This window comes from Emydura macquarii, unplaced genomic scaffold (assembly GCF_026122565.2).
Source record: "Emydura macquarii macquarii isolate MOO-44397 ecotype Brisbane River unplaced genomic scaffold, CSIRO-AGI_Emac_v2 contig_2365, whole genome shotgun sequence".
Lineage (NCBI taxonomy): Eukaryota > Metazoa > Chordata > Testudines > Chelidae > Emydura > Emydura macquarii.
The window spans coordinates 1,378,377-1,400,609 of NW_027132502.1; the positions used below are offsets into that span (position 1 = coordinate 1,378,377).

A 22,233-nucleotide genomic window follows, 5' to 3' on the forward strand; every position below is an offset into this window, starting at 1 on the left:
AGATTAGCACTTCTGAAAACCAGATGCTTAGTCAATTGCAGTTCTTGTTTACTTCAACTGGAGCTGTAGAATCCCCGAATGTCTGGAAAAAAAAAAATCAAGCCTCCAGTGACTAGTTTACCATCATGCAAGTCATTAGCAGATTCAGGAAGAGAACCTAGGAGCACCAATTCATCCCCCATAACTATTCTTCCTCTCCTACCCTAGGATAAAAAGAACACAATGTTCCCTTAATCTAAGATAGCCACTTTCAATGTCAGGGAACAATGACAGAAAACTGTTGTGGTGACTGTGGCCGGGTAGATATTCCTACCCTAGGAGTGTTGCTCAGTGCATGCGTTCTTGCTTACAAACGACTAACAAAATGGAGCACAAAAGCCCATTTACTTATCCTTGTGAAAAGAAAGGAGCCCTTCTGTGCCCACAACACCTAGAGAAAGCACGCTGGGCCTATGTTTAAAACAAGACGTGCCCAGCCTTCGGGCCAGGTGCTTCATATTTATAGAAGGGAGGGTCCGGGGAGGAGCTAAAAGCAGAGCTCCCTCTGCCAGTCTGCCTCTTTAAGAGAGAAAAACACAGCCCCAGCAAGTTGTGTGCCTGGGTTTATTTGCTTTCCTCTCTTCCCTGCGGGTGACAGAGATGAGAAGATCTGAACTGCCAGCAGGCTAGCAGCAGGGTTTATTGTATACGGGGAGAAGAGATGTGAATAAGAAATCATCCAGAAGTCCAAAACTAGCTCAGCCTTATGGCGTTGACCTACCGCAGCACGGACTGACTTCAGCATCTCTGGAAAATCATGCCTTTTGCAGGGGTGGGGCGTCATTTTCTCCCCATAGCGTAGGAACTCTTCAAATACAATTGCCTTGTCTTATAAGCCTTAACTCCACGGCTCAGCGGTTCCATTCTCACAACCTCACGGGAAGTCTCACTGAGGGAGGGGAGTAACTCAGACTAAGGATAGGCAGACTGGAGCAGATACCAGCCTAAAGCAAAACCTTTTTGAAGACTGGCAATCTCGGGGTACATTTCCCTGCTTCCCTCTTCTCCCCCAAGATATACATTTATGTTTCTTCCGTGCCCCTCTATATTGCTGGGGTTAGGGTGACCACCCATCTCATTTGAGCCAGGACAGTCCCTTTTTTAACCTCTGTCCTGGCCGTTCCAACTTTTTTTTTTTTTTTTTTTGGATTTGTCCCGTTTGCAAGGTGGCCGGGGGGAGGGAGAGGGAAGCAGGGCTTGGGCTGGGGGTGACGCCAGCCCGAGCCTTGTGTGAGGGCAAGCCACGCTCAAGCGAGAAACAACACCCACCCCCGTTTGGGGAGGTGGGGCAGGTCTCAGGCCAGCCCCGCACAGTGTCCCAATTTCCCTTTGGGAAAAATGGTCACCCAAGCTGGGGTCCATTTGGAGGGGTCCAGAGAACGTGAGAAAAGCTGCCGCATTTCATGGCAAACAGAAGAGCCAGAAATCTCTTTTTTCAAAAGGCCGGCTCACGTTTACCCAGCAGTAGCCACACTCCCAATAAATATCTGCTGCCCGTCACCAGAGCAGCTTGCAAACCTTGGAGGACGCTCTCCTCACAGCCCCCCCGGGAGGCGGGGCAGCATTTTCTCCCCTCCCCCCCCAGTCCTTATCACCTTCCAGACTCATGGCTAGGTGGCATAGCAGATTAACGCATTAGCCTTTTACAGCCAGGGGGGCTGGGGTCGAACAGCGAAACGGGCCACAAGTGAGATGAGTTGTGATGGTCTCAATCTTGTCCTCTCTGTGATTCTAATCCAAACGCCAGCCTCTCCCTGCGACAGCTGCTGAAATCCAGTCACGTGCGTGAAAGAGGCACGATACACAACCCCCGCCGCATTCAAAAGCAGTCAACATAATTGACCAAATCTTGGTATAGTCATATTTTTAGTTCTTGAAAGGGGAGGAGGGCACTAGTTCTGAGTGTGCTGCTAAAACTCTAGGAACTTGGCAGCGTTGAGCGCGCTGGAATTCCCCCTGCTCTACATTTTAACACTGCAGTGATTTGTAGACATCACTATTTAATGAAGCACACAGCTGGGCAAGAAGAGGAGGAGGCGGAGTTGGCAGCCTGGGATAAGCCAGCGTCTGGCAAACGGTGTCATCTGGAATTCCCCTAACTCTGGGGGACTTGCTCAGTACACACTGGAAGAGCCTGTTAAAGGCCACCAATAACCAAACAGGCTTATTGCCATTAGACATGGATCCAAAATAAAATGCCCCTGTGCAGGCACCCTCCACCCCAGTGCCTGGGGAGGCTCATATCTGAATTTTGCCATTGCCCCCCATCTTCAAGATGAGCCAATACAAAACCCTTGGAGCCACACACTTCCTTATTCTATGAAAGGCTTGAGATCTGGATCCTAACTTTGCATCTCTGGCCCTTCCTGAATTGCAGAGCAAGTCCCCAGCAACACATCACATCTTTCTAAACTGCCCGAAAGGCCATGGAACTGAGGCTTGGGGAACCAATGTGAGTAAACCAAGGAACTAACCCAAACTTGGATCACCCGCCCCCCTTTTTCCCTGCCTACTCCTGAATTTCAGGACTTTGGCCCATGGAACCCAAAGAGAGACTGGTTTCTGAGGGTTCCTGGCCCAGCAGCAGTGGGAATTACTGAACGGCACACAACAATTTATTCTTACGTAGGTTTCCACCCAGATTTCAGATTCCAGTTGTTTCAGTAAGCTGCCAAACTTCTGGGATCTTCTCCAAATACCTTGGGACTCACCCCCCACACACAATTCCTGGCCCATGACCTTTATTTTGCAAATGACTCCATGTGGAAACTGAGGTAGCCACAGCGTAGGGAGAGGAGAGAATCTGTGACTACAGAGAAGGGCAAACTATCCCCAACACAAGTTGTTGTAGCAAAAAAACGTCCAGCCAAAATACAAGCCAGAGCTCTTCCCCTATTTCCTGGATCCCTGGGGCCTGATCCGATTTTCCCAGATCCTCTGTTACCATAGCCCAGAAAACATGGGGACAACAGCAAAGGATCTGGGGGAGGCGGGAATGAAACCAGATGAGAATTGGGGAATCAGGACAGGGAGGCACTATGGGCTGGGAAACGGGTTGTGCCATAGGGAAAAGTAGAGACGGGCGGCAGGACAGGGCTATGGGTGACAAATGGAGGAACTACTTGGCTCCAAGAGCTGCACACACAACAAGAGAAGGAGCTAAGAGCAGCAGCAGGGCAGGAGAGAGCTGGAGAGAGGAATGGGGCTCAAACCACACAAGCAAAGACCTGTGTAACGCAGACGGACGGATCTACAGCATCAACTTTGCACTGCTTAGGATAGGAGCGAGAGACACAGACCACTCCACATGACTGACTTCTTTTAAAATCTGGTATCAGGTAGAAGCCTCTTTAATAGCATGTCCTGGTTATTTATTGTTTTTATTTCCTTTTTCAGAGGAGGAGAGAAAGGGGGGTTCTGTTCTCCTGTTGCTGTTGGTCAGGGTCCTTTCTGCAAAGAAGAAACTGACTGTACAAAAGAAACTGAAACTAGCTACAGACAAAAAAATGCTGTGGAACAAACAAGTTAGGCAACTGAAAAAAGGGGGAATTGTTGTTATTCACCCGGGTCTTTCAGTTACGGTTGTCTTGGGTGTTATTGTACCAATAAGAGGTGTGACATTTTCCACTTTATGTTGCCCCCTGAGGGCAAGTTGTATCGTTCCTGACCGTGGCCACATGACGGTAACCTGATCCGAATGGGCAGCGAGAGTCCCCGGCAGCGTCAGAGCTGATAAGAAGGGCTGTACAGCTGGGGAACTACAGCCGCTGTCTACCAAGGACAGCCACGCCTGCAGATGGAATGGCAAGAGCCATTACAGAGGCATCAGCAAACCACAGTGGATTAGGACTTCCGTCCTCTGTGCTTCATCATAATTATCCTGACAATTGTCAGTCCTGACCTCCTCTCATTAAGTATTATGGGCATTTCTTTAGGGGTTAGAGGCAGTGCTACCTAGTGGATAGAGCACAGGCCTGTGGCTCAGGTGACCAGGGTTCTAATAGCACCTCTGCCCTGGCCTGCTGGGTAACATTGGGCAAGTCTCGTCTATCTGTGCCTCAGTTTTCCCATTTGTAAAATGATGATAATGGTGTTTGTAAAGTACTTTGATGAAAAGCGCGACATAGGAGCTAGGTCTCAGTATCACCACGCTATCAGTTCAATGTTATAGAGAGTGTTTCCAGCATTAAGAGAAAAACGTATCCTTCAGTCTTTGATTTATTTATTAAATCATGGAAATAATGGGTGTGGAGGGGTTTGTTTTGCAATTTTGAAATTTAAATACTGCCCACCGCTCACTTTTCTGATAAATCCTGCCCCCAAGTTTGTTGTTGAGATATTGAATAACGCTGTCCAGCTAGAGATGGGGAGAGACGTAAATACAGTTGTCTCACTTAACACAGGAAAAGCTCTCATCTGCACAACATTTTTGGAAACAAAATCTTCAAGTTAACAGAAAATTCAAATTAAAAGCTCTCATAAAATTATTGTTTTGTTTTGTTTTTTAAACCAAAAAAAGGGGGAGGGAGGGCAAAATATTCAGTTTGAAAATCTACCTTATATTGCATAACAAGTCCATGGGGTAAATTTTTCAGGGACACCGAGATCGGTGCTTATGGACCTACGTCCAATTTTCAAAAGTCACCTGGGCATTTGACTCGCAATGGAATTTAGGCTCCTAAGCACATAGGTAACTTTGAAAATGTCCTAAGTTTAATAAGTGCTTTTAAAAATTCTCCCCTGAATTTTACCCAAAATTCCAGAAAAAAATCAACATCAAAACTGGAAACTCTCATTCTATCTGAATCTGTTTAAGCCCTAAATTTACCCACTGAGATACTTGTCCAGTGCTACCCGAAACTTAGTCAGCAGCCTTTTCATCTTCTAAAGCAGTCTCAATAGCCCCAAATTATCCTGATTAAATAGGAGGGGCATCAGGAAACCACTGAACTAGAGCCTCAGTTCTCTTTTCTTTATGATTATGGAGTCATAGGTTTCTAGACCATTCATCACCTTAATACCTGAGCATTTATGACTTCAAGGTTTTGGCTGAAACCGATCATAAACAGCATACAAATGGAATTCTCTGAAGGGCTTCCCTGCGGTAGCAGGAGACTGCACTCAGTGACTCAGGAGTTCCCTTCCGGTCTATGGTCCTGTAAGGGCTGTTTGGATGCTGATCCTGTTTCAAGAGATGCAATTTGGGACTCTAGGTTCATATTTGCAAGCTAGAGGTCCTAAAAGGACACTGAAATCCATACTCACGAATCAAATTAAATGGCCCAAGTTTCCGAAGTGCTAAGAACACACCACTTCCTTTATTACTACCTGCCTGAATATGGCCCCCGATTTAGAACATTTTGGCTGCAGTTTTGAAAGTTTTGCCCATAGAACAAAGGGATAAGAGCTCCGTCTCAGACCATCCTGTGTTACTGCCGTTAGTTTTGGGTGCCTACATTACTCACTCAGGGTACAGAGTCCCATGATTTATGCAGGGTTTCCCCAAACAAAAGAAGCTTTATAGCCCAGGGACCATCTTTTTTTTTTTCTGTTTGTACAGCGCCTAGCACAATGGGGTGCTGATCCATGACTAGGGCTCCTAAAAGCTATGGTCCTACAAATCAATAACAAATAAGAACAGAAAGACATTTTGTTTAAGCCACTTGTTTTAGTTAGGTTTAGCCACCACCTGGTTTTTTCCCATTTAAAGTTGTATAGTGACAATGAGCCAATTCCTCAGTTTTATCCAGGTCTTATTCACTCAGCACTGCCATTAAACCCCACGGGGGCACTGGATTTTGTTACTATGTACGCAATGCACCCGCTGGTATGGGAGTGCATTAGGAACATCCAGGAGTACAGAATAAAGAGTGCACTGCAAACAGTATTGTAAATTAAGTCCAGACCTGGTGCAATCCCACAACTTGCCCATGTACTGGGTATAAATACCAATCAGTCCAGGTAATAAATCCAACAGTTGCTGAGACTGCACCATAACTTCATGTAAGCAAATTCAGCACAGTATGAAATGGACTAACACACACACACACACACAGAACTCTCCCCTAAATCCAGAGGCACTGCTAGAGCTTTCACCCACAAAAGACGCCAGGTCTCAACATGAACTCAGCTCCTTTTTAGGCACCTAAATAAAAGGACAGATTTTCAGAAGTACCCAGCAGCTCCCATCATGACCGTGTATCCCCACTGTGATTGAACGCCATGTTGCATTATTTCGCTGAGCAGTATGGACTTTTTTCTTTTTCTTTTTTGGTTCTGGAAGCCCTGTGGTAGGTCAGCCGCTTTCTAGGTAGCTTAACAAACTGTTACTACACCACAGCGCTAAGAAAATTAATTGCCTTCCTATACTTCACAGGGAAATGGTGAAAGGAGGACATTAGCAGACAAGCTGGGTGCGGTGATATCTTTGATCTCTCTCCCATATCCTGGGACCAATACAGCTACAATAACACTACAAACAAGTTAGCAGAAAGAGCGTTTAGACTTGATTGTCAGAAGGACTGTTTCTTCTGCAATCTGGGTAGGAAAAGAAGGCTTATTGACACAGAGCTAAGACAAGATGGACTCCAAAGTCACTGCAATTAGTTTCCTCGTGAAATTTCTAAAAGACAGTGAGGCAAATTCTGGGCTGTCTTACATTTATTTGGCATAGGGTGGAATCAATGCAGAATATGACCATGTGTGGATATTCGTTTTACTGGGACAACACTGCTTAATAAGGAGTTGTCACACATTAATTTTCCTCATGACAATGGCATTCACAACTATTTTACAGCTACAATTAAAAATCAAAGGAACCATCTTTCAGTGCCTCTGGGCAAGCGTTTAACTCAGCATCAGCAAGTAACCTGCTGATCTGCCTTTAATAATGGATTGCACCAGATAGTTCAATAGGTGCACATAAAAGCAGCCAGCAAGCCTTGAAGGAGACTCAGAGATCTCTGCTATGCAGCAGTGTTCTGTGATCACAGAATGGCTTTGACACAAAATTCATCCATTTACAAAAGAAACATTGTCAAAGGGGCTCTCTCTATATATATATTAATGCCTAAAACAGTTTAAAAATTGAAACAATTGTGTTTCTTATTAAGTTGATCTTTGGAGCAACAGGAAACAGTAAAAGTTAAAAATAAAATCACAACTGCTAGATTTCCTGGGTTATTTTTCAAAAGCATAGCGCCATGCCAGAAACCATGAGTGCAGTTTATGTCTACTGTGCACATGCAACCATCACAATTGTCCATTGATTTCAAGAGCCTAGATTTGCAAGCCTGACAGGTTTGGACAGGGTCTGGCTGAAAATCCAAACTTTCACGTGGTTTTCTGAACAAAACCCAACTCTTTTTAAGCTTTCCTGTCACTTGATGCTTATTCATTTGGTTCATTCCCTCTGAAGCACCTGGCATTGGCCACTGTCGGAAGACCAGACACTGGGCTAGATGGACCATTGGTCTGACCCAGTTGGGCCATTCTCATGTTCATTAGCATTGATCCTTTTTGGGGGAGTACAGCATTCATCCGATCGCAGCATCTACAGCAGACCGTGGAATCCAGTACTCCTGGTGGATGCACTTTTAACGTTTCCAGGCATTCTTCTAGCAATCAGCATTCCCCAGTTTCCACTCATCTACACGAATCACAGCGCAGAATAGGAACCTAGTTATTGTTCCTATTGTAAAGACAATTCAGCCAACTGCATCTGATCTTCAGCAAGAGGGTCATGTTACTTGAAACGGGCTCATAATTAACACTAGGCAATTCCATCAGTGGAGGCTGGTGACATCTGAAAGTGGGTAGGAAAAGGAGAACTGGGCACCAGAGTGACACTTTCATCTAAATTACAATAGTGTCTGGTTCTAATCAGGATAGGTACGGCCCTGAGGAGCTGCCAATGGGATCTGTGAGGCAATTGCTGTCTTTTTCTTTTAAGAAAACCAACCATGTAATAAAAAACAGGATAATGTGGATAAAAGGGGGTGATTATCAGCTACTGTGGACTAAAGACCAATGGGATATCCTTCCCAAAGAATAATGGGGTTAAACAAAAGGGACTTTATTTGCAACAAGAAACACACCCAAATAATTGGGCGTATTGGGGTAAGGAGAGGTCACAGTATACACCAATGTATGTAGTGCAAACGTAACTTTGGAGAAAGCATGATTTGAGCAAAGGACTGAGGGCCAGGAACACTCACATTATGAGCTTATAGTCACAGTTTATGGCCTGGATCCATGGTAGTAGATAGCTTCTAGTTAAGGAGATACCAGGTATTTGTAATCCTCTGCTTAATGTACACAAACACGCACACAGTCTGCATAGACATATATATGAGATCTGCTGGAATCGCTGTACTGTTAAATATTGTATATTTATCTAGACTCTTTCGAAGGAAATTCCCAAAGTATTTCACATGCCCTAGATAGAGTGCAGCCCATTCCATGTTCTCGCCCAGGCCTCACCCCTCTGACTTGGTGCATTGACAACGAGGTAGCTTATCCTGCAAAAGCATGCAAAGACATCGAAGTTCCTGGAACTATTCACAGTGCATAAAACTGAGCACGTGCATCTGTGTTGGCAGAAGCAGGGCCGCGCTGAGCTGGGGACTTTGAACTGGTTAGTGCAGAGGACTATGCGTAGTGCTTGCCCTACCTGTGCTCAACCACAGCCTCCCCTAGTGTTTCCTCTGGAGGCCAAGGAGGCTGAATTTCCCTCCCCCTCCAGACCCAGGTGATGCGCATTGGCAGGTCCGTGTGGGAGAGGCTTACACTGCTACGGCTGACGTACTTATGCATTGGCCAAGTAAGATCAGCTCTCTGGGGCCCTCTGGTCGGAACCTTTTACAAGCACTAAACTCATACAAAATCCTCAAGCAAAATGATTCAGCTACCTAGATATAGCCACACGTTTCCCTTCTGCCTCATCCTGTTGCGAGCAGTGACAGTAACAGGCTCTTCTGACGCGGGTGATGGGAACGCCACACAGTATGGGCTTCGCTGATTGCTCCCGCAAGGCGTTTGGCGTTGACTAACTCCCCCAGGTCCTGTCCCAGCCAACACTGAGCTCAATACCATACCCCCCATGGATTATCTGAAGGTAGCCTCTTTCTCTGTTTGTGCAAGGGGACGTTCCCTTGGCCGCTTACGCTGATTCCACCACACTTCAGAAGGGGTCTAGTCCCGGGGGATTTGTGTACCCCCAAAGCCCTAAGATTTGTCAGGGAGGTTTTGTTTGTACAAGTGCTTGAAGTTCTGCAGATTGCACACTGGTGAGGACACTGGACACTGGAGCGCACTGGGCAGCAGGTGTGGAGTTGTTGTTATCCCAGGTCACGCAAGGCAGACATTCTCTACATTCAGTAGCAATGAGAAGGCCAGAGTGGCAGGCTGGGGAGATGACATCATGCCCTAGGATATAGAGAGGACCCAAGCCAGGAAGGAAGCACGGCGAGTGAAACCATGCTGGCTGCACTTGATTCTCAGCATGGTCACATCATATATGGAATCCGAGCATTCAGTCTCATAAATATAATCTTAGGAGAGAGGGACGGATTCCTCAGACGCAGAGCATCACTTCTACAGCTCTTTTTTAGAACAGGAATGCTCAGGCTGTCTACTGCTCGCAGACATGGGACATTTGAAGCTGAGCCAGGTAAAACTTTCTGCCTCCCATAGGCACCTGCTTTTCAGAACGTAGCCAGAGTTTTCATTACACAAATTCCTTGTTCCATAAATTGTTCAGGAGGGTTATTTAAACTCCATCTCTCCTATTTGCCTGGTCATGCTGAATCGCTCTAAAAAATCATAATAATGCTGAAAATTCCCATCTCTGAGCAGAAAAGGGAAGTTGTAAACATAGTTTCCTGTCTCCCGGTGTATAATTATTGAAATGCAAAACAAACACCAGTTAAGCAAAGGATACATTCAAGGTCTTGATTCTGTTCCTGTGATTTGACTCTGTGCAATGAAGCAGGCTTCTTCAGCTTAGCTGCGTCCCTCCCCTCCCCCCAGTGAGCTGAAACTCAATGTGCTTTGGAGGATAAAACGCAAACTGACCAAAATAAAATGATTCGCATTAGTAGTATGTGTTTGTAGGATTGGCTCCTTCTATCACAATGAACCAGTAGCCACAGAGTGTTGCCAACTCTCCCAATTTTATGGTAATCCTCATGATATGTGGTGCTTTCCTTAAAGCCCCAGCTCCTGGACTCATGTGAATACACCAGAATCTCAGCTCTGATTAAAAAGGAAGGTAAGTTTCTGCCTCATGGTGGTGGAAAAAAGCTTGAAAAAGTGAACTCAAAAGGCTCAAAAGCCAGCAGGCAAATGCAAAAAATACCACAATTTATTTTGTTATTCTTATGATTTGTAAACAAATCCCATGATTTTTAGGGCCTGACTCATGATTTTTGAATGCTCGTGGCTGGCAATGCTGCAGCCTAAGACTTCCTGGTGGTCACTGAAGCTCTGCACCGCTCAGCACTCCATAGTGATGGGACCCAGATACGCCTGCTCCAAAAAACACAGGAGCCTGCTTCCGGAGCTCCAGGAGAAACGCCATTGTCAGGCTCGCATCTATGAGACACAGCTGAGCATTTCAAACTTGTGACATTCAGATCAGCTACACATGGCCAGCTTCTGTTTTGTGCACTCCTTCAGCATGCTTGGGGCTAGTGCCAGAGCATCTGTTGCTGTGTCCCAGCCTTCCCACAGAGAAGGATTTGGGGGTTTGGTTTGTTTGTTTTAAAGTATTCTGACTTTTCTGGCACAAAGTATAAAATGAGACTATTTAAACACAGGGCATTTATTTCAGTTTTCCCCAAGATGCAGATGTCCCTCTTATATCCAGAGAGAGCTAACGCAATCCACCTGCTAACCATGAGTCAGCAATAGTTATATCACACCACGTGCAAGGTTCATGCACCTGATAAGAAAGGAGCCCTGCATCTCTATGCAAGCGAGTGGAGTCTGTTATAAGTCATTGTGAGAAGGGAAGTGATACGGACGGGTATTTAGACTATACATAAAGTTAGATCGGTAAATGATGTAAACCGGCAGGAAGACAGGCACTAACAATCCCTTGGCACTGGAGCTGGGAAAAAATGCATTTTTTTTAACTGGTTTTTCAAAATGTTGATGTGTACTATACTATAGCTGATAAAAAACACCCCCGAATGGTGAGTGCATTTACAATATTTTCATTTGCATCAGAATTTTCTCAGGAGCTTTTTTCTGTCAACATTTTAATTTAAATAAACAAATTCATTTAAAAAAATAATCAAAACCGGTAAAGCATTGACCGGCTGCTAATTGTCAGACAAAGCTGGAAGTCAAGCCCGTATTTGGAGCAGGCCATCAAACTGGGCTAAATTCTGTCCCCTTTTACCATGGTGTGTAGGACCCTCCTGCACAAGTACCGCCCACTAGGGTACTGCTAACACAGAGTAAGACAAGCAGAATCCAGCACTTTCTAAGCCAGTAACATGCAGACCCAGAGATAAGCCAGTCATTACATACGCTGCCGGGTGCAGCATCATTATGCCTGAGTATGGTCTGAAGTGCCGTGGTCCATCTATGTTCTATTTTCCTGGAAAGCAAGATTCATTTTGCGCTGGCATTTTAGTTTGGGTCCGAGGTCACGTGCCTGCTGGTTTTCTTCCATTATATGCACCGGGTCCATCTTTCTTCTCCTGGCTTTAGAGAATTCAGGCAGTAATTTGTGCCCTGTCTTGTATTTCTTCTATCTTGCAGAACCACATCTTAAAGAAAAGATTCCCCTTTGGGATCCCCATAGCAGCAATACATTTCCCAGCCGCTCCTGTTAAAATTCTGAACACATGGGACCAGATAAACAGAGGTATTTAGGCACTTTAAAATGCAGATAGATGCCTAGTAGGATTTACAAAACTGTTAAGTGAGTTAGACACCTAACTCTCATTGACTTTCAACGGGAGTTAGTCACCTACCGTGGCACTTTTGTAAATGGCACCAGGTGACCATTCGCTTCTTTCAGTGCCTAAATACATTTGTCAATCTGACCTGCATTATTTTGAAGGGACTGAGAGGTTATTTCCAAGAGTACAAATTTAACACTGAGCACAGGGAGAGCATATGTATGTGGAAGAACCACTGTAAAATCTAATATGAATAGAAGTGTCCCTGTCCTGTCCCGTCCCCGTCCCCGTCCCCGCCCCACCACCCCTGCTCCCAGCTGAACACAACAGTTATCCTGCAACTATGGCCCAAACCTGGGTTTTTGCTTTTATTTGCCATTAAAAAAAGGCCCATCCTGGACTGTAAATCATTGTGGCTGCAGAAAGAGAACATGGCAAGTTAGCTATTGGCAGGGAAGTACCACGCGAATAAACGAGGGATTATATTTATAGCATTTACCACAAACAGCATGAGCACATCTGAACAGACGAGCCATTGAGTGCCTGATTCATTAATTTTTTTCAGCTTGCCTGGCGGAGGGAGAGGGGGAAATCCCGTGAATCAAGCACTCTCTCCCCAGAGCAAAAAGGACCACATAAAAGACTTAGATTCTCCATCCGTCCCCTTTCAGAACTAGAAAAAACAGAAACAACAGACAATTCAGTTCCACTTTAATCCCTTAAGGAACACAAGTGAGACCTCCAAGCAGACTGGCACCTTCTTACTACGTATTGGGCAGTTTGTGCAAGATCTTAAAGAAAAAACACTAAGCCCTTTGCAAAGATTATGAGAAGCGTGTGCTATCCTCTGCCGAAAAATGTCTCCCTGACAAAGAAAGAAGAGGTCCAGAAAAGGGCAACACAAAACCAGAGTGGGTGTGTGGGAAGAGAGAGCGGGGTTTCCATAAACGGAGAAATTAAAAAGGACCAAGATTATGTAAGGGTTTATTCTTCTCAAGAGAAACCAGGCTAGCAGTAATATCTAGTACAGAGAAGACCAAGCCAGTGTTCTGCGGTGCTTTCACAATACAAGAAGAAGGGGGTAACTTTCTGAGCAGACTTTGACATTTAAAAAACGATAGTGAAACTTATACAAGCAAACATTCTATCAGGAACCTAAAGTTGTCCTGTCATTCATCTGCTTTCTCCTCTTGTTCGGTCACCTCAGCAAATGCACTGATTTTTATAAGTTCCTGGAGTGGCCAATTGAAACAGGTCTCACCGCTCTCTTTAGACAGCGTACATTTAACCTGTGGAACTCTCCGCTACAGGGTATTATCAAGGCTAATAATTTGACCATTATAAGGTTCTAAAAAAGAGTTAGGAACTGATTTTCAAAAGTTCTCAGCGCCCAGCAACTCCTGTTGTGACACCTAAGGCCGCATTTTCACACAAGCACAGCACATTGGGAGTGAATTCTCACACACATCGGGAGTGAATTCTCACGCACATCTGACTGCAGTCGTGCCCTTGAAAAGCCTGGCCAGCCATTCAAGACTTCTACCAATGAGAACAGCCCCCTCCCGCGCCCCCCCCAGTTACACTGGCTGGATTACAAATGACAAGGCCTCATACGTCTTCAGACCCATGGGGGAGGATCAGGAAAACGAGCTCTCCTGCACCCCTCACCTCTGTGGGGCCAGTTTAGTCCCACTCCCATTGAAGTCCTGGGGAGTTTTGGCCAGGGGCTTCGTGAGGAGCAGGCATCGTCCTCCTTAAGTTCTTGGAAAGCACCTATAGCCCAGCAGGCGCTGTCGTACGGAAATGAATACATGGTTGTCTTCATTTGGGTTTGGTGCTTTCTGTTAAAGCAGCAAGTTTTGGCCAGTGTCACAGGCAAGATAAGTGAGTGGTCTGCCCGGGTGTAGCAGTATTTATGCTATGAAATGGTGCAGGTTATGACCTAAGGTGAACAGTAAAGAAGTACAGCTGTCTACAGGCAAGAAATCTGTGGAACTAGATTAGCCCTGTCTGCCAGAGGGAGATGTTGCTTTTGTTTTCCGATATTCTGTTTAAATGCTATTCAGACAAACAGTCCATCATGAGATCACCAAGCTAATCTTACACAGAAACACGAGCGACTTGTGTCAGAATTACTACAGCCCCACTGAATGGATAACTTTCCTTTTGGTTCACGACGGGTCGAGGGACACCGTGCACGTCTCCGTGCTGTGCGTAACTCTCAGCAGTTCCTGATTACAAGGTGGGGCCTGCATTTTTGACCCAAATGGGCCGCCTTCCGACACAAACCTGGAGATCTCTGTTTAATTATTCCAGATTAATAATAATGAGCGCTCTCATATAGAGCTTTCCATCTTCAACATGCCTTATAAGCATTAACTTTCACAACACCCCTGTGTGGCAAACAAGTACAGTAACATCGTTTTCTTATTCCACGTGGAAGGGAACTAAGACGGAGAAGTTAAGTGACTTGCCCAAGCGCACACATTAAGTAATGACGACAGCTCACATAGGAGTTACATAAAGTTTGCAGATGACACAGAAAGTGGGGAAGTGGTAAATAATGAAGAGGACGGGTCAGTGATTCAGGGTGATCTCGATCTCTTGGTAAACTGGGTGCAGGCAAACAATGTGAGCTTTGAATGTAAATGTATACATCTGTGAACAAAGAATGCAGGCCATACTTCTAGGATGAGGGAGTCTGTCCTCGGAATTAGGGGCTCTGAAAAAGATTTGAGGTTTGCGGTGGATAATCAGTTGAACAGGAGCACCCGGTGTGACACTGTAGCCAAAGAGCTTATGTGATCCTGAGATACATAAACAGGGGAATCTTGACTAGGACTAGAGAGGTTACTTTCCCTCTGTATTTGGCACTGGTGTGACTGCTGTCCATTTCTGGTGCCCACAATTCAAAAAGGATATTGATAAATGGGTGAGGGTTCAGAGAAGAGCCGTGAGAAGGATTAAAGGATTAGAAAACAGGTCTTTTAGGGAAAGACTCAAGGAGCTCAATGTATGTAGCTTAACGAAGAGAAGGCTATGTGTTAGGGTACATGGGGTGACTTGACTACAACTATAAGGACCTACATGGGGAACAAATACCATACACTTTTGATGGTAAGAGTAATTAATCACTGGAAAAATGTACCAAAGGTCATGGTGGATTCTCGATCAGTGACATTTTTAAAATCAAGATTAGATGTTTTTCTTAAAGCTCTGCTCTAGGAATTACTTTGGGAAGTTCTATGGCCTGTGTTATACAGGAGGTCAGAGTGGATGATCGCAATGGACCCTTCTATGAATCTATGAAACTCAGGAGTTTTGTTTCCCAGGCCTCTGCTTGGACAACATCTGTCCAATAATTAAAATCCTTGAACCTAAGTCATGGTCATCAATGTAAAAGACTCTTTCTCCTCGTCACCCCATGTACCCTAACACATATCTGGGAGGAGATTTTTCCATTAACCTCTTCTTTAAGAAAAAAGTTCAAGATTTAACTGTCCTTTGGACAAAGAAGATTGTGAACAAGCCTAAAAAACCATGTTTCTGACATAGATTGAACAGGGGTTAGAAGTTATTAATGGGATTCTAGGACTGTTTCTGAAGCCCCAGCAATTAGTGTGAGTTTTAGAAGGGTAGGCCTAAACCAATCAGCAGCGTGACTTATACGGCCTGAAATTAAAGAAGAAAGAGCAGTTTGTAGGTAAGTCCATTCATGTTAATGAAATTACACCAGGGACAAGTTTGCCCCAGCGAATACCTCTGAAACCCCAGCAATCAGAAACTTTGAGACAACAGATTTTGCACTCACATACGCGAAGAGGGAGCCAGGCGTAAAGACGTTAATCTGTTTCTACTAACAGGTGCGTCTCTTACAAAGAAAAACAATCCGAGGGGAACAGAGCTTCTAGGTAAAATACAGTCTAATGACCGTCATTTCCAAAACCATGAGTGACTTATCTGTAAACATCACTCCCCCACCTAAACTTAAGCTGGAAAAAAGTGGGCTTGAGGAGAAGGACTAATTATATAGCTCCAAGCATTTGGACTTTGATCATAATTACAGTGCCTTCCTGGTTTTACATTAGCAGCTTTCAACTACAGATAGGGAGGCACTTCTTGAAAGGTGGAACCCCTCCCCCCTCCCCATCTATTTTAGAGAGCTAGATTATTTGATGACTCACAATTATCATAGTACTTGTTACGAGTGTATCTCAGGTCCTGATCCAGGAAGGTACTTACGCACACATGTCATTCTGTGGACAAGTAGCTGCGTTGATGACAATGAGCAGACACTTCAGTGAGACTAATCACGTGCTTAAAGCTATGTCTGTGGTTAAGTACCTTGGATCTGGGCCAGAGTGCTGAACTGCCTTCAGAACGAACGACTCTTTATGGGACTTCCACGTTTGTTACAGCCGAAGAGAACACTTGTTTTTATTGTATTGTTTGAATTCATTGGTTTGGAAGTAAACCAGTCATTGGGATCTTATCCTTTCAAGGGAAAACTTGAAACAACTTGACCACATGCCTCTCCTTTTGCAGCCCACTTGCATCCTCTGCCTTGGACTTCTTCACGAATCCACAGGGAACAGTCCAGTTCAATCTGTTGTCACATACACCAAGGGGTCGATTTCTTTATCCAGATCATCCGTTCAGGTCATGGCAAGATGCTTTGCTTATCAAGGGAGGTCCATATGCTGCAGCTCACCCAGCTCATCTCTGCTCTCGTGACCCAAGAGCATTCTTGGTTTTGTCTGCCACATTTAGCGAGTGGTAAATGGCCTCAGAAGTGTTGTGAGACAGGTATTTGCCCTGCCTCGGCTCAAGGGGGTCAGCCGCTAGGGCAGGAAGCAGAGTGGCCTAGTGGAGCCAGCACAGTGCTGGGCATTCAGAGAGCTGGGGGGGGGTCTATTCCAGGCTCTGCCACTGCCTGTCTCTATGACCTTTGACATGTCCCTTCATCAACCTGTGCCTCAGTTTCCCACCCTGAGGGTTTAGAAGCCTGGACAACATGTCCTATATGTGAGTATTATTAATGAAATAACGGTTAGTGTTACAGGGCCCTGTTCTACTCAGGAACTGGCCCAGGAAACTCCATGGGGCTGCTCTCACATCACCTGCCTTTCAATCTCCCTTTTAATATTGAAGAGGTTTGGGGAAGGTGCAGTGGAGAGAGACCTGAAGCTAAACGCTCAAAGCCACGGTTCTTAGAGCTCAATGGCCAGAAGAAGCGTCAGACCTGCAAAGCACATGTTCCCTGCCGCTACTCCCACTCCGGGAGGCATATCTCCCAGGAGACCTATGCTGACGTTTGCCAGGCACTCCAGAATCAGCATGGAACTGCCCTGCTCCTGGAGGGTAACGCAGAAAGGAGACCATAGGTACGGGACTGAAGCAACGCACAGGGACACAGGAAGTCACATTTAAGAAAATACTCTAAATCAAAGTGAAAAATGGCTCTAATTTCAGCAGGATTTGCATGCTTAGCGTTATGTATGTTTATTAAAAAAGGGGTGGGGGCGGTCAGGACATAGAGCTGGTCGAAACTTGGAACTTCCATTCAGTGGGAAATTCTGGTATTTTGAAATTTCCCGTTGTCCCAAATCAAAATGAAAATTCCCCAAAATTTCATTTAGGATATCTCAAAACCACCAGATATTGAAGCATCATCTCATTTCAATACCGTTCAAGTGCTTCTTTCCAGCTTTATCGGTTTGATTTTCTATTTTGTACTATACTCAATTATATCATCACCACCACAGAAAGGTCAAAATGAAACACTTTGACCTTATCAAAATGAAACATTTAGTAATTGTTCATCACAAACATTGATGCAATGGTTTGACAAAGCCCTGGCTGGATGATTTAGTTGGGGTTGGTCCTGCTTTGAGCAGGGGGTTGGACTAGATGACCTCCTGAGGTCCCTTCCAACCCTAATCTTCTATGGTTCTTTGAAATAGATACTTCCCATGAAAGATTTGGATGACACTGAACCAGCATTTTCCAATAGAAAACGTCCATCGGAACAATTCTGAACGGCTCTACTATGAAAGATCCTAGACTGAAGTTCTCTTACCCACAGAACCAGCACGGGTCAGGCAGCAGCCAGATAAGCGTGCCTATTTGGAGCTCAGTCAACATGCCTTACTCTTAATGTGGAGGAATGAGAAGGAAAAGATTTAGACCTTGGCTTCTCTGCTGAGCCTGCCAACACAGGGGCCAAGGTTAGGGGTGGCTTTTATCATGCAGACTGGGAACCCTAGTCACTGGACCAAGCTCACCTCTCATTCCACGCTCATAGCCACAAGATGGTCACAGCCTGTGGGCATCTAACCTGGGCTGGATTTGAGCCAGGGACCTAATATCAAAGGCTGTCAAACATTCCCCATCCCAAATCACCCTGTAAACTCCCCCCACTCTGTTTACACATGTATCTACAAGAAGTCAGCATGACCGTAAGGCACAAGGTTTGGACCACCCGCTACAGACAAAAGGATTTGCCTTTTCATACATTTTTAAGGCCAGAATGCGCTGTTATGAAAGAGACTGCCCTCCGGCATAGCATAGGCCGAGAACTTCATTGAGTGAAGCCCTGACCTTCTGCTTGAGCTACAACATATATCTTAGAAAGATGTTCATTCTTGATTTCAAGATTTTGAGTGATGGCGAATTCACCCCATCCATAGGCGAGTTGTCCTACAGGCTAATTATCCTCGCTGTTAAATATTTGCTCCTTATTTCTACTCTGGATTTGCTTCCAGGCACTGGATGTCATTCTGCCTTTGTCTGACAGATTAAAGAGCTCTTTGCTAGCATCAGAAATCTCCTCCCCATGTAGGCACTCACGCTGGATTTCTTTCCCACTGAGCACACCCCCATTAAGGTCAGTTGGCTTGCACAGATTTACTGGAGATCAGAATTTGGCTGGGTTTGTCTCAAGAGCAATACAACTTCTGCTGTGGACGGGGGAAACCAACGCCATGCTGCTATGTCCCACATTCCCCAGCCAAGGCAGTGCAGTCTAGGAGTGCTGGTATTTCTCACTGCCAGCCCTCCTCCTTCCCCCAACCTCTTCCTCTCCCTGCCAGTTTTCCACACTGCCCGCAGGGGCTGGTGCTGGGTCCGGATCAGCGTGGAGCAGGGTAAGCGAAAAACATTATGGCAAATCTTGTTAATGAAACAGAAATCACAAAGCTTCCATAATCCCCTGCGCTATGTGACAGTAACCAAGCACTGTCTTAAACAGACAGCCCTGCAAGACAAGCAGCCTTCGGTAGGCAAAGCGCTGAAGGATGAGTTAACCCTGGAGTATCTGGCCAGCATCAAAATGCAGATCAAAACTAGCCTTAAAGGAGTGTCTCCAGAAGAGATCACAGTGAAAGGACTGCACCTCTTCTAACTTTATGACTGGAAAAATACTGCCTGCATGTCATTTGCATGTTTAAATATAGCAAGCGCCTGTTAGAAGAAACAAACAATCTGATACACTGAGACCCCACTCTGGGACCTGCTCTTTTATCTGCTGGAAAGCTATAAAACAGCTTCACAAAGCTAAAAATAAGAGTTGTTGTTAAGCCACAATGTTTGCAGCACACTAAAATATTCAACTCAGAAAGGAAGCAAAAAAACGTCTATGGTTTAGGATCTACTCCACAACTTACTTGATTTGTTTTGGAAATAGCCAGAGCTCAACGTAGTCTACTAATGCTTATGTTCTGCCCAGGAGCCTTTTCATTTTAAAAACAAATCTGTATAAAATTAACGTACTTGTGACACTTCTCAAAGCACAGCAATAATCTCACCCCATGCACAAGGCAAAGATATTGTTGGCTTTCCCATCGTTTATCATATATCTTTCCTGTAGCCAAAGAGGAAAGGGAAGATATTTTAAACGGATGCTTATGATTAAACAATAACCACTTAGAAAGCCAAAAATAATAATCAGCTCCACCGAGCATGAAGCGAGTGGCACATTTTTTCCCCCATGCAGCCCAGCTGCCACCGCACGATAGCCGAAAAGATAATAATTACACAAGGCACTGAGATCAAATCTGCAACAGGAGAAAATTATGTCACACTCCAACTCACCGCTGCATGCAGGGATCAGGGTAATATTGTAAGGTGGTGTATGGTGCAGGTTCAAAATTCATTTCCTCCAAGCCCTCTTGGGGTATAAACAAAACAAAATAAATAAATATATATAAAGCCAGCAGGCTAAATGCAATAAGGTCAAGTGATACAAGAGATAGAACTTTAGAGACTTATTTTACACTTGCAAATGGGTGGGGTCTTCCAGGGGCCTTGGCCAATGGGATTCATCAAGTGACCTGAGCATCACAAACAGTCACTCCTTACCAGCTGGGCATCTTCCGCAGAGATATTTCCCCCTCCTCTTTACATCCTTAATAATCTTTGGTGCACATCAGACACATTTGTTGTTGGGAACTCATCTCGGGCATCTCTGACCTTCTGATCTCACCGGCCATTGGTTGCCTGCCATGGTGACCTCAGAGTTTAATTTTGGCAGCTCTGGGATTTTGAATACGGCTGTACCCCTTGGTCAACTTCGTCTCCAGATGGCCAGAGTTTCCTGCCCCGGATTTAATCTTGCTCTGAGTGTTTTCATGGCCACCTCTGGGGCTAACGTGTTTGCAGAGTTGCCTAGGGGAATTTTCTCATCAGTCTCTCTCTGCACCTTAACTGTCTCTTGTGGTCACGGTTTCAAAAGCTGAACAACCAAAAACCCAGGGAAATTCCTCAATTAAATTTAACTCTGAACTCTTGCTCCTTTACCTCACAAAAAGAACAACCACACCAAATTTTTAGTTTCTCTCTAGGATTCTTTTCTTTTCCTTTTAAGGAATTAAAAAAAAAAACCAGTATGTTTTCATAGTTCTTATAACTCTCATATGGAGAGTTGCAACATATTTGGATATTTAAAAAGCCTTTCCCAGGAAGGAATTAAAGAATAAATCCATTTATTTTTCTGGCTGTTAGACGCAGCTGGAAACAACAGCAAAGTAAAATCCACAGGAGGAAATGAGCCTTGATAGGGGAAAAAAAATAAAAAGCAGGTCGATCCCCAAAAAGAACAAAACAAACTTTATTTTTCAGCACCAGGACCCACACCAGGGAAACAACCTGCTCTGTTTCCACCGCGTCACCCCCTCCCTGTCTTGCCCAGATAGTACATGCTGTAAACCTATCCTGGTTTTGTGGTTTTGGAGAATGAATGAAATATGAATCAGGAGCTAAATTAAAATGGATTCCAGCAGGAAAAAATAGCGTCCATGTATCTGTCCACCAACAGGATTGCATCTTCAGGCAGAAGGGGGAGGGGGGAGCTGACCCTCAACTCACCTACCCACAATGCACCTGCAAGGTGCTGATGTCAGCACAAATGCCAACCTCATGAGCAAAAGCCATGAGCCCTCTTTGGAGACGGAGAGCTGGTCTTTTTATTTTTCCTTGTAGGAAATTTTGGCTGGAAGCGTGTCATGTGGAAACATTTTCTTTGCTGTTTGTGGCAGGATGGCAGGGAAGCTATTTAAAACTTGACATTCTCCACCCACACTCAGCCTGATAGTTCCCAACATCTGTGAGCTGCGAATCCTGTAAGCTCAGAGCCCTGAGCCCTGGCCAAGTCCAGGCAGCTTACATTGCGATATGTGGAGTTTGCGGGAAAAGAGAGGGTTGGCAATTAATTGGAGATTTGTTAACTGAAGTCACGGGTTCTGTCCCCGTCACACTTAAGGCCGTCTACAAGACTTGCTCACCATTTGCACACTGCATTGACGCCATTAACACCAAGCCTATCCCTGGCTTCTCACCTTCCTGCCTTAGGCTGATTCCCGGGTTAAGAACAAACGTTTGTAGCTTGGATCAGACACGTGGGGAGCGTCCACACTTGCCTTTCCAAATGTGATAAGTAGCTCCAGTTCATTGGCAATTACCTAAAAGGGAAAAAAAAAGACCAGCACAGACATACCCTGAGAAATCCATGCTTACAGCTAAAATTCACCCCTATTCTGTTCTGCTACCATGCCCATCGCTGCGGTAGCCTTCACCTATCATTAAAGATGGTCTGGCACAGGCCATGATGGGCAGATTAGGCTCCACGGATCAAGTTTGAAGCTTGAATCAGAGCTAGGCTTTGGAGTCAGATTAGGCAGCACCAAGATCTTGGGAGCTCTTAACACAACTCAGACTTCACATTTCCATAAGATTTGGGAAATCTCACAGCACTAAAACCTCATACAAATGCCTTCCCTTGAAATTC

At 45.0% G+C, this 22,233-nt stretch overlaps 1 protein-coding gene across 1 annotated transcript in view; it reads right to left on the bottom strand.

The window, feature by feature from the left end:
* TP63 (tumor protein p63) overlaps positions 1 to 21,852 on the bottom strand; it is a 128,634-nt gene extending 106,782 nt beyond the window's left edge. Inside the window, exons 1-2 of the mRNA XM_067561063.1 lie at positions 21,785 to 21,852; positions 20,043 to 20,118 (exon numbers count right to left, since the gene is read on the bottom strand). Of these exons, the coding sequence (XP_067417164.1) occupies positions 20,043 to 20,104 (62 nt within the window). The 5' untranslated portion in view covers positions 20,105 to 20,118; positions 21,785 to 21,852. The remainder of the gene's footprint in view (positions 1 to 20,042; positions 20,119 to 21,784) is intronic.
* Positions 21,853 to 22,233: the final 381 nt, after the last annotated feature.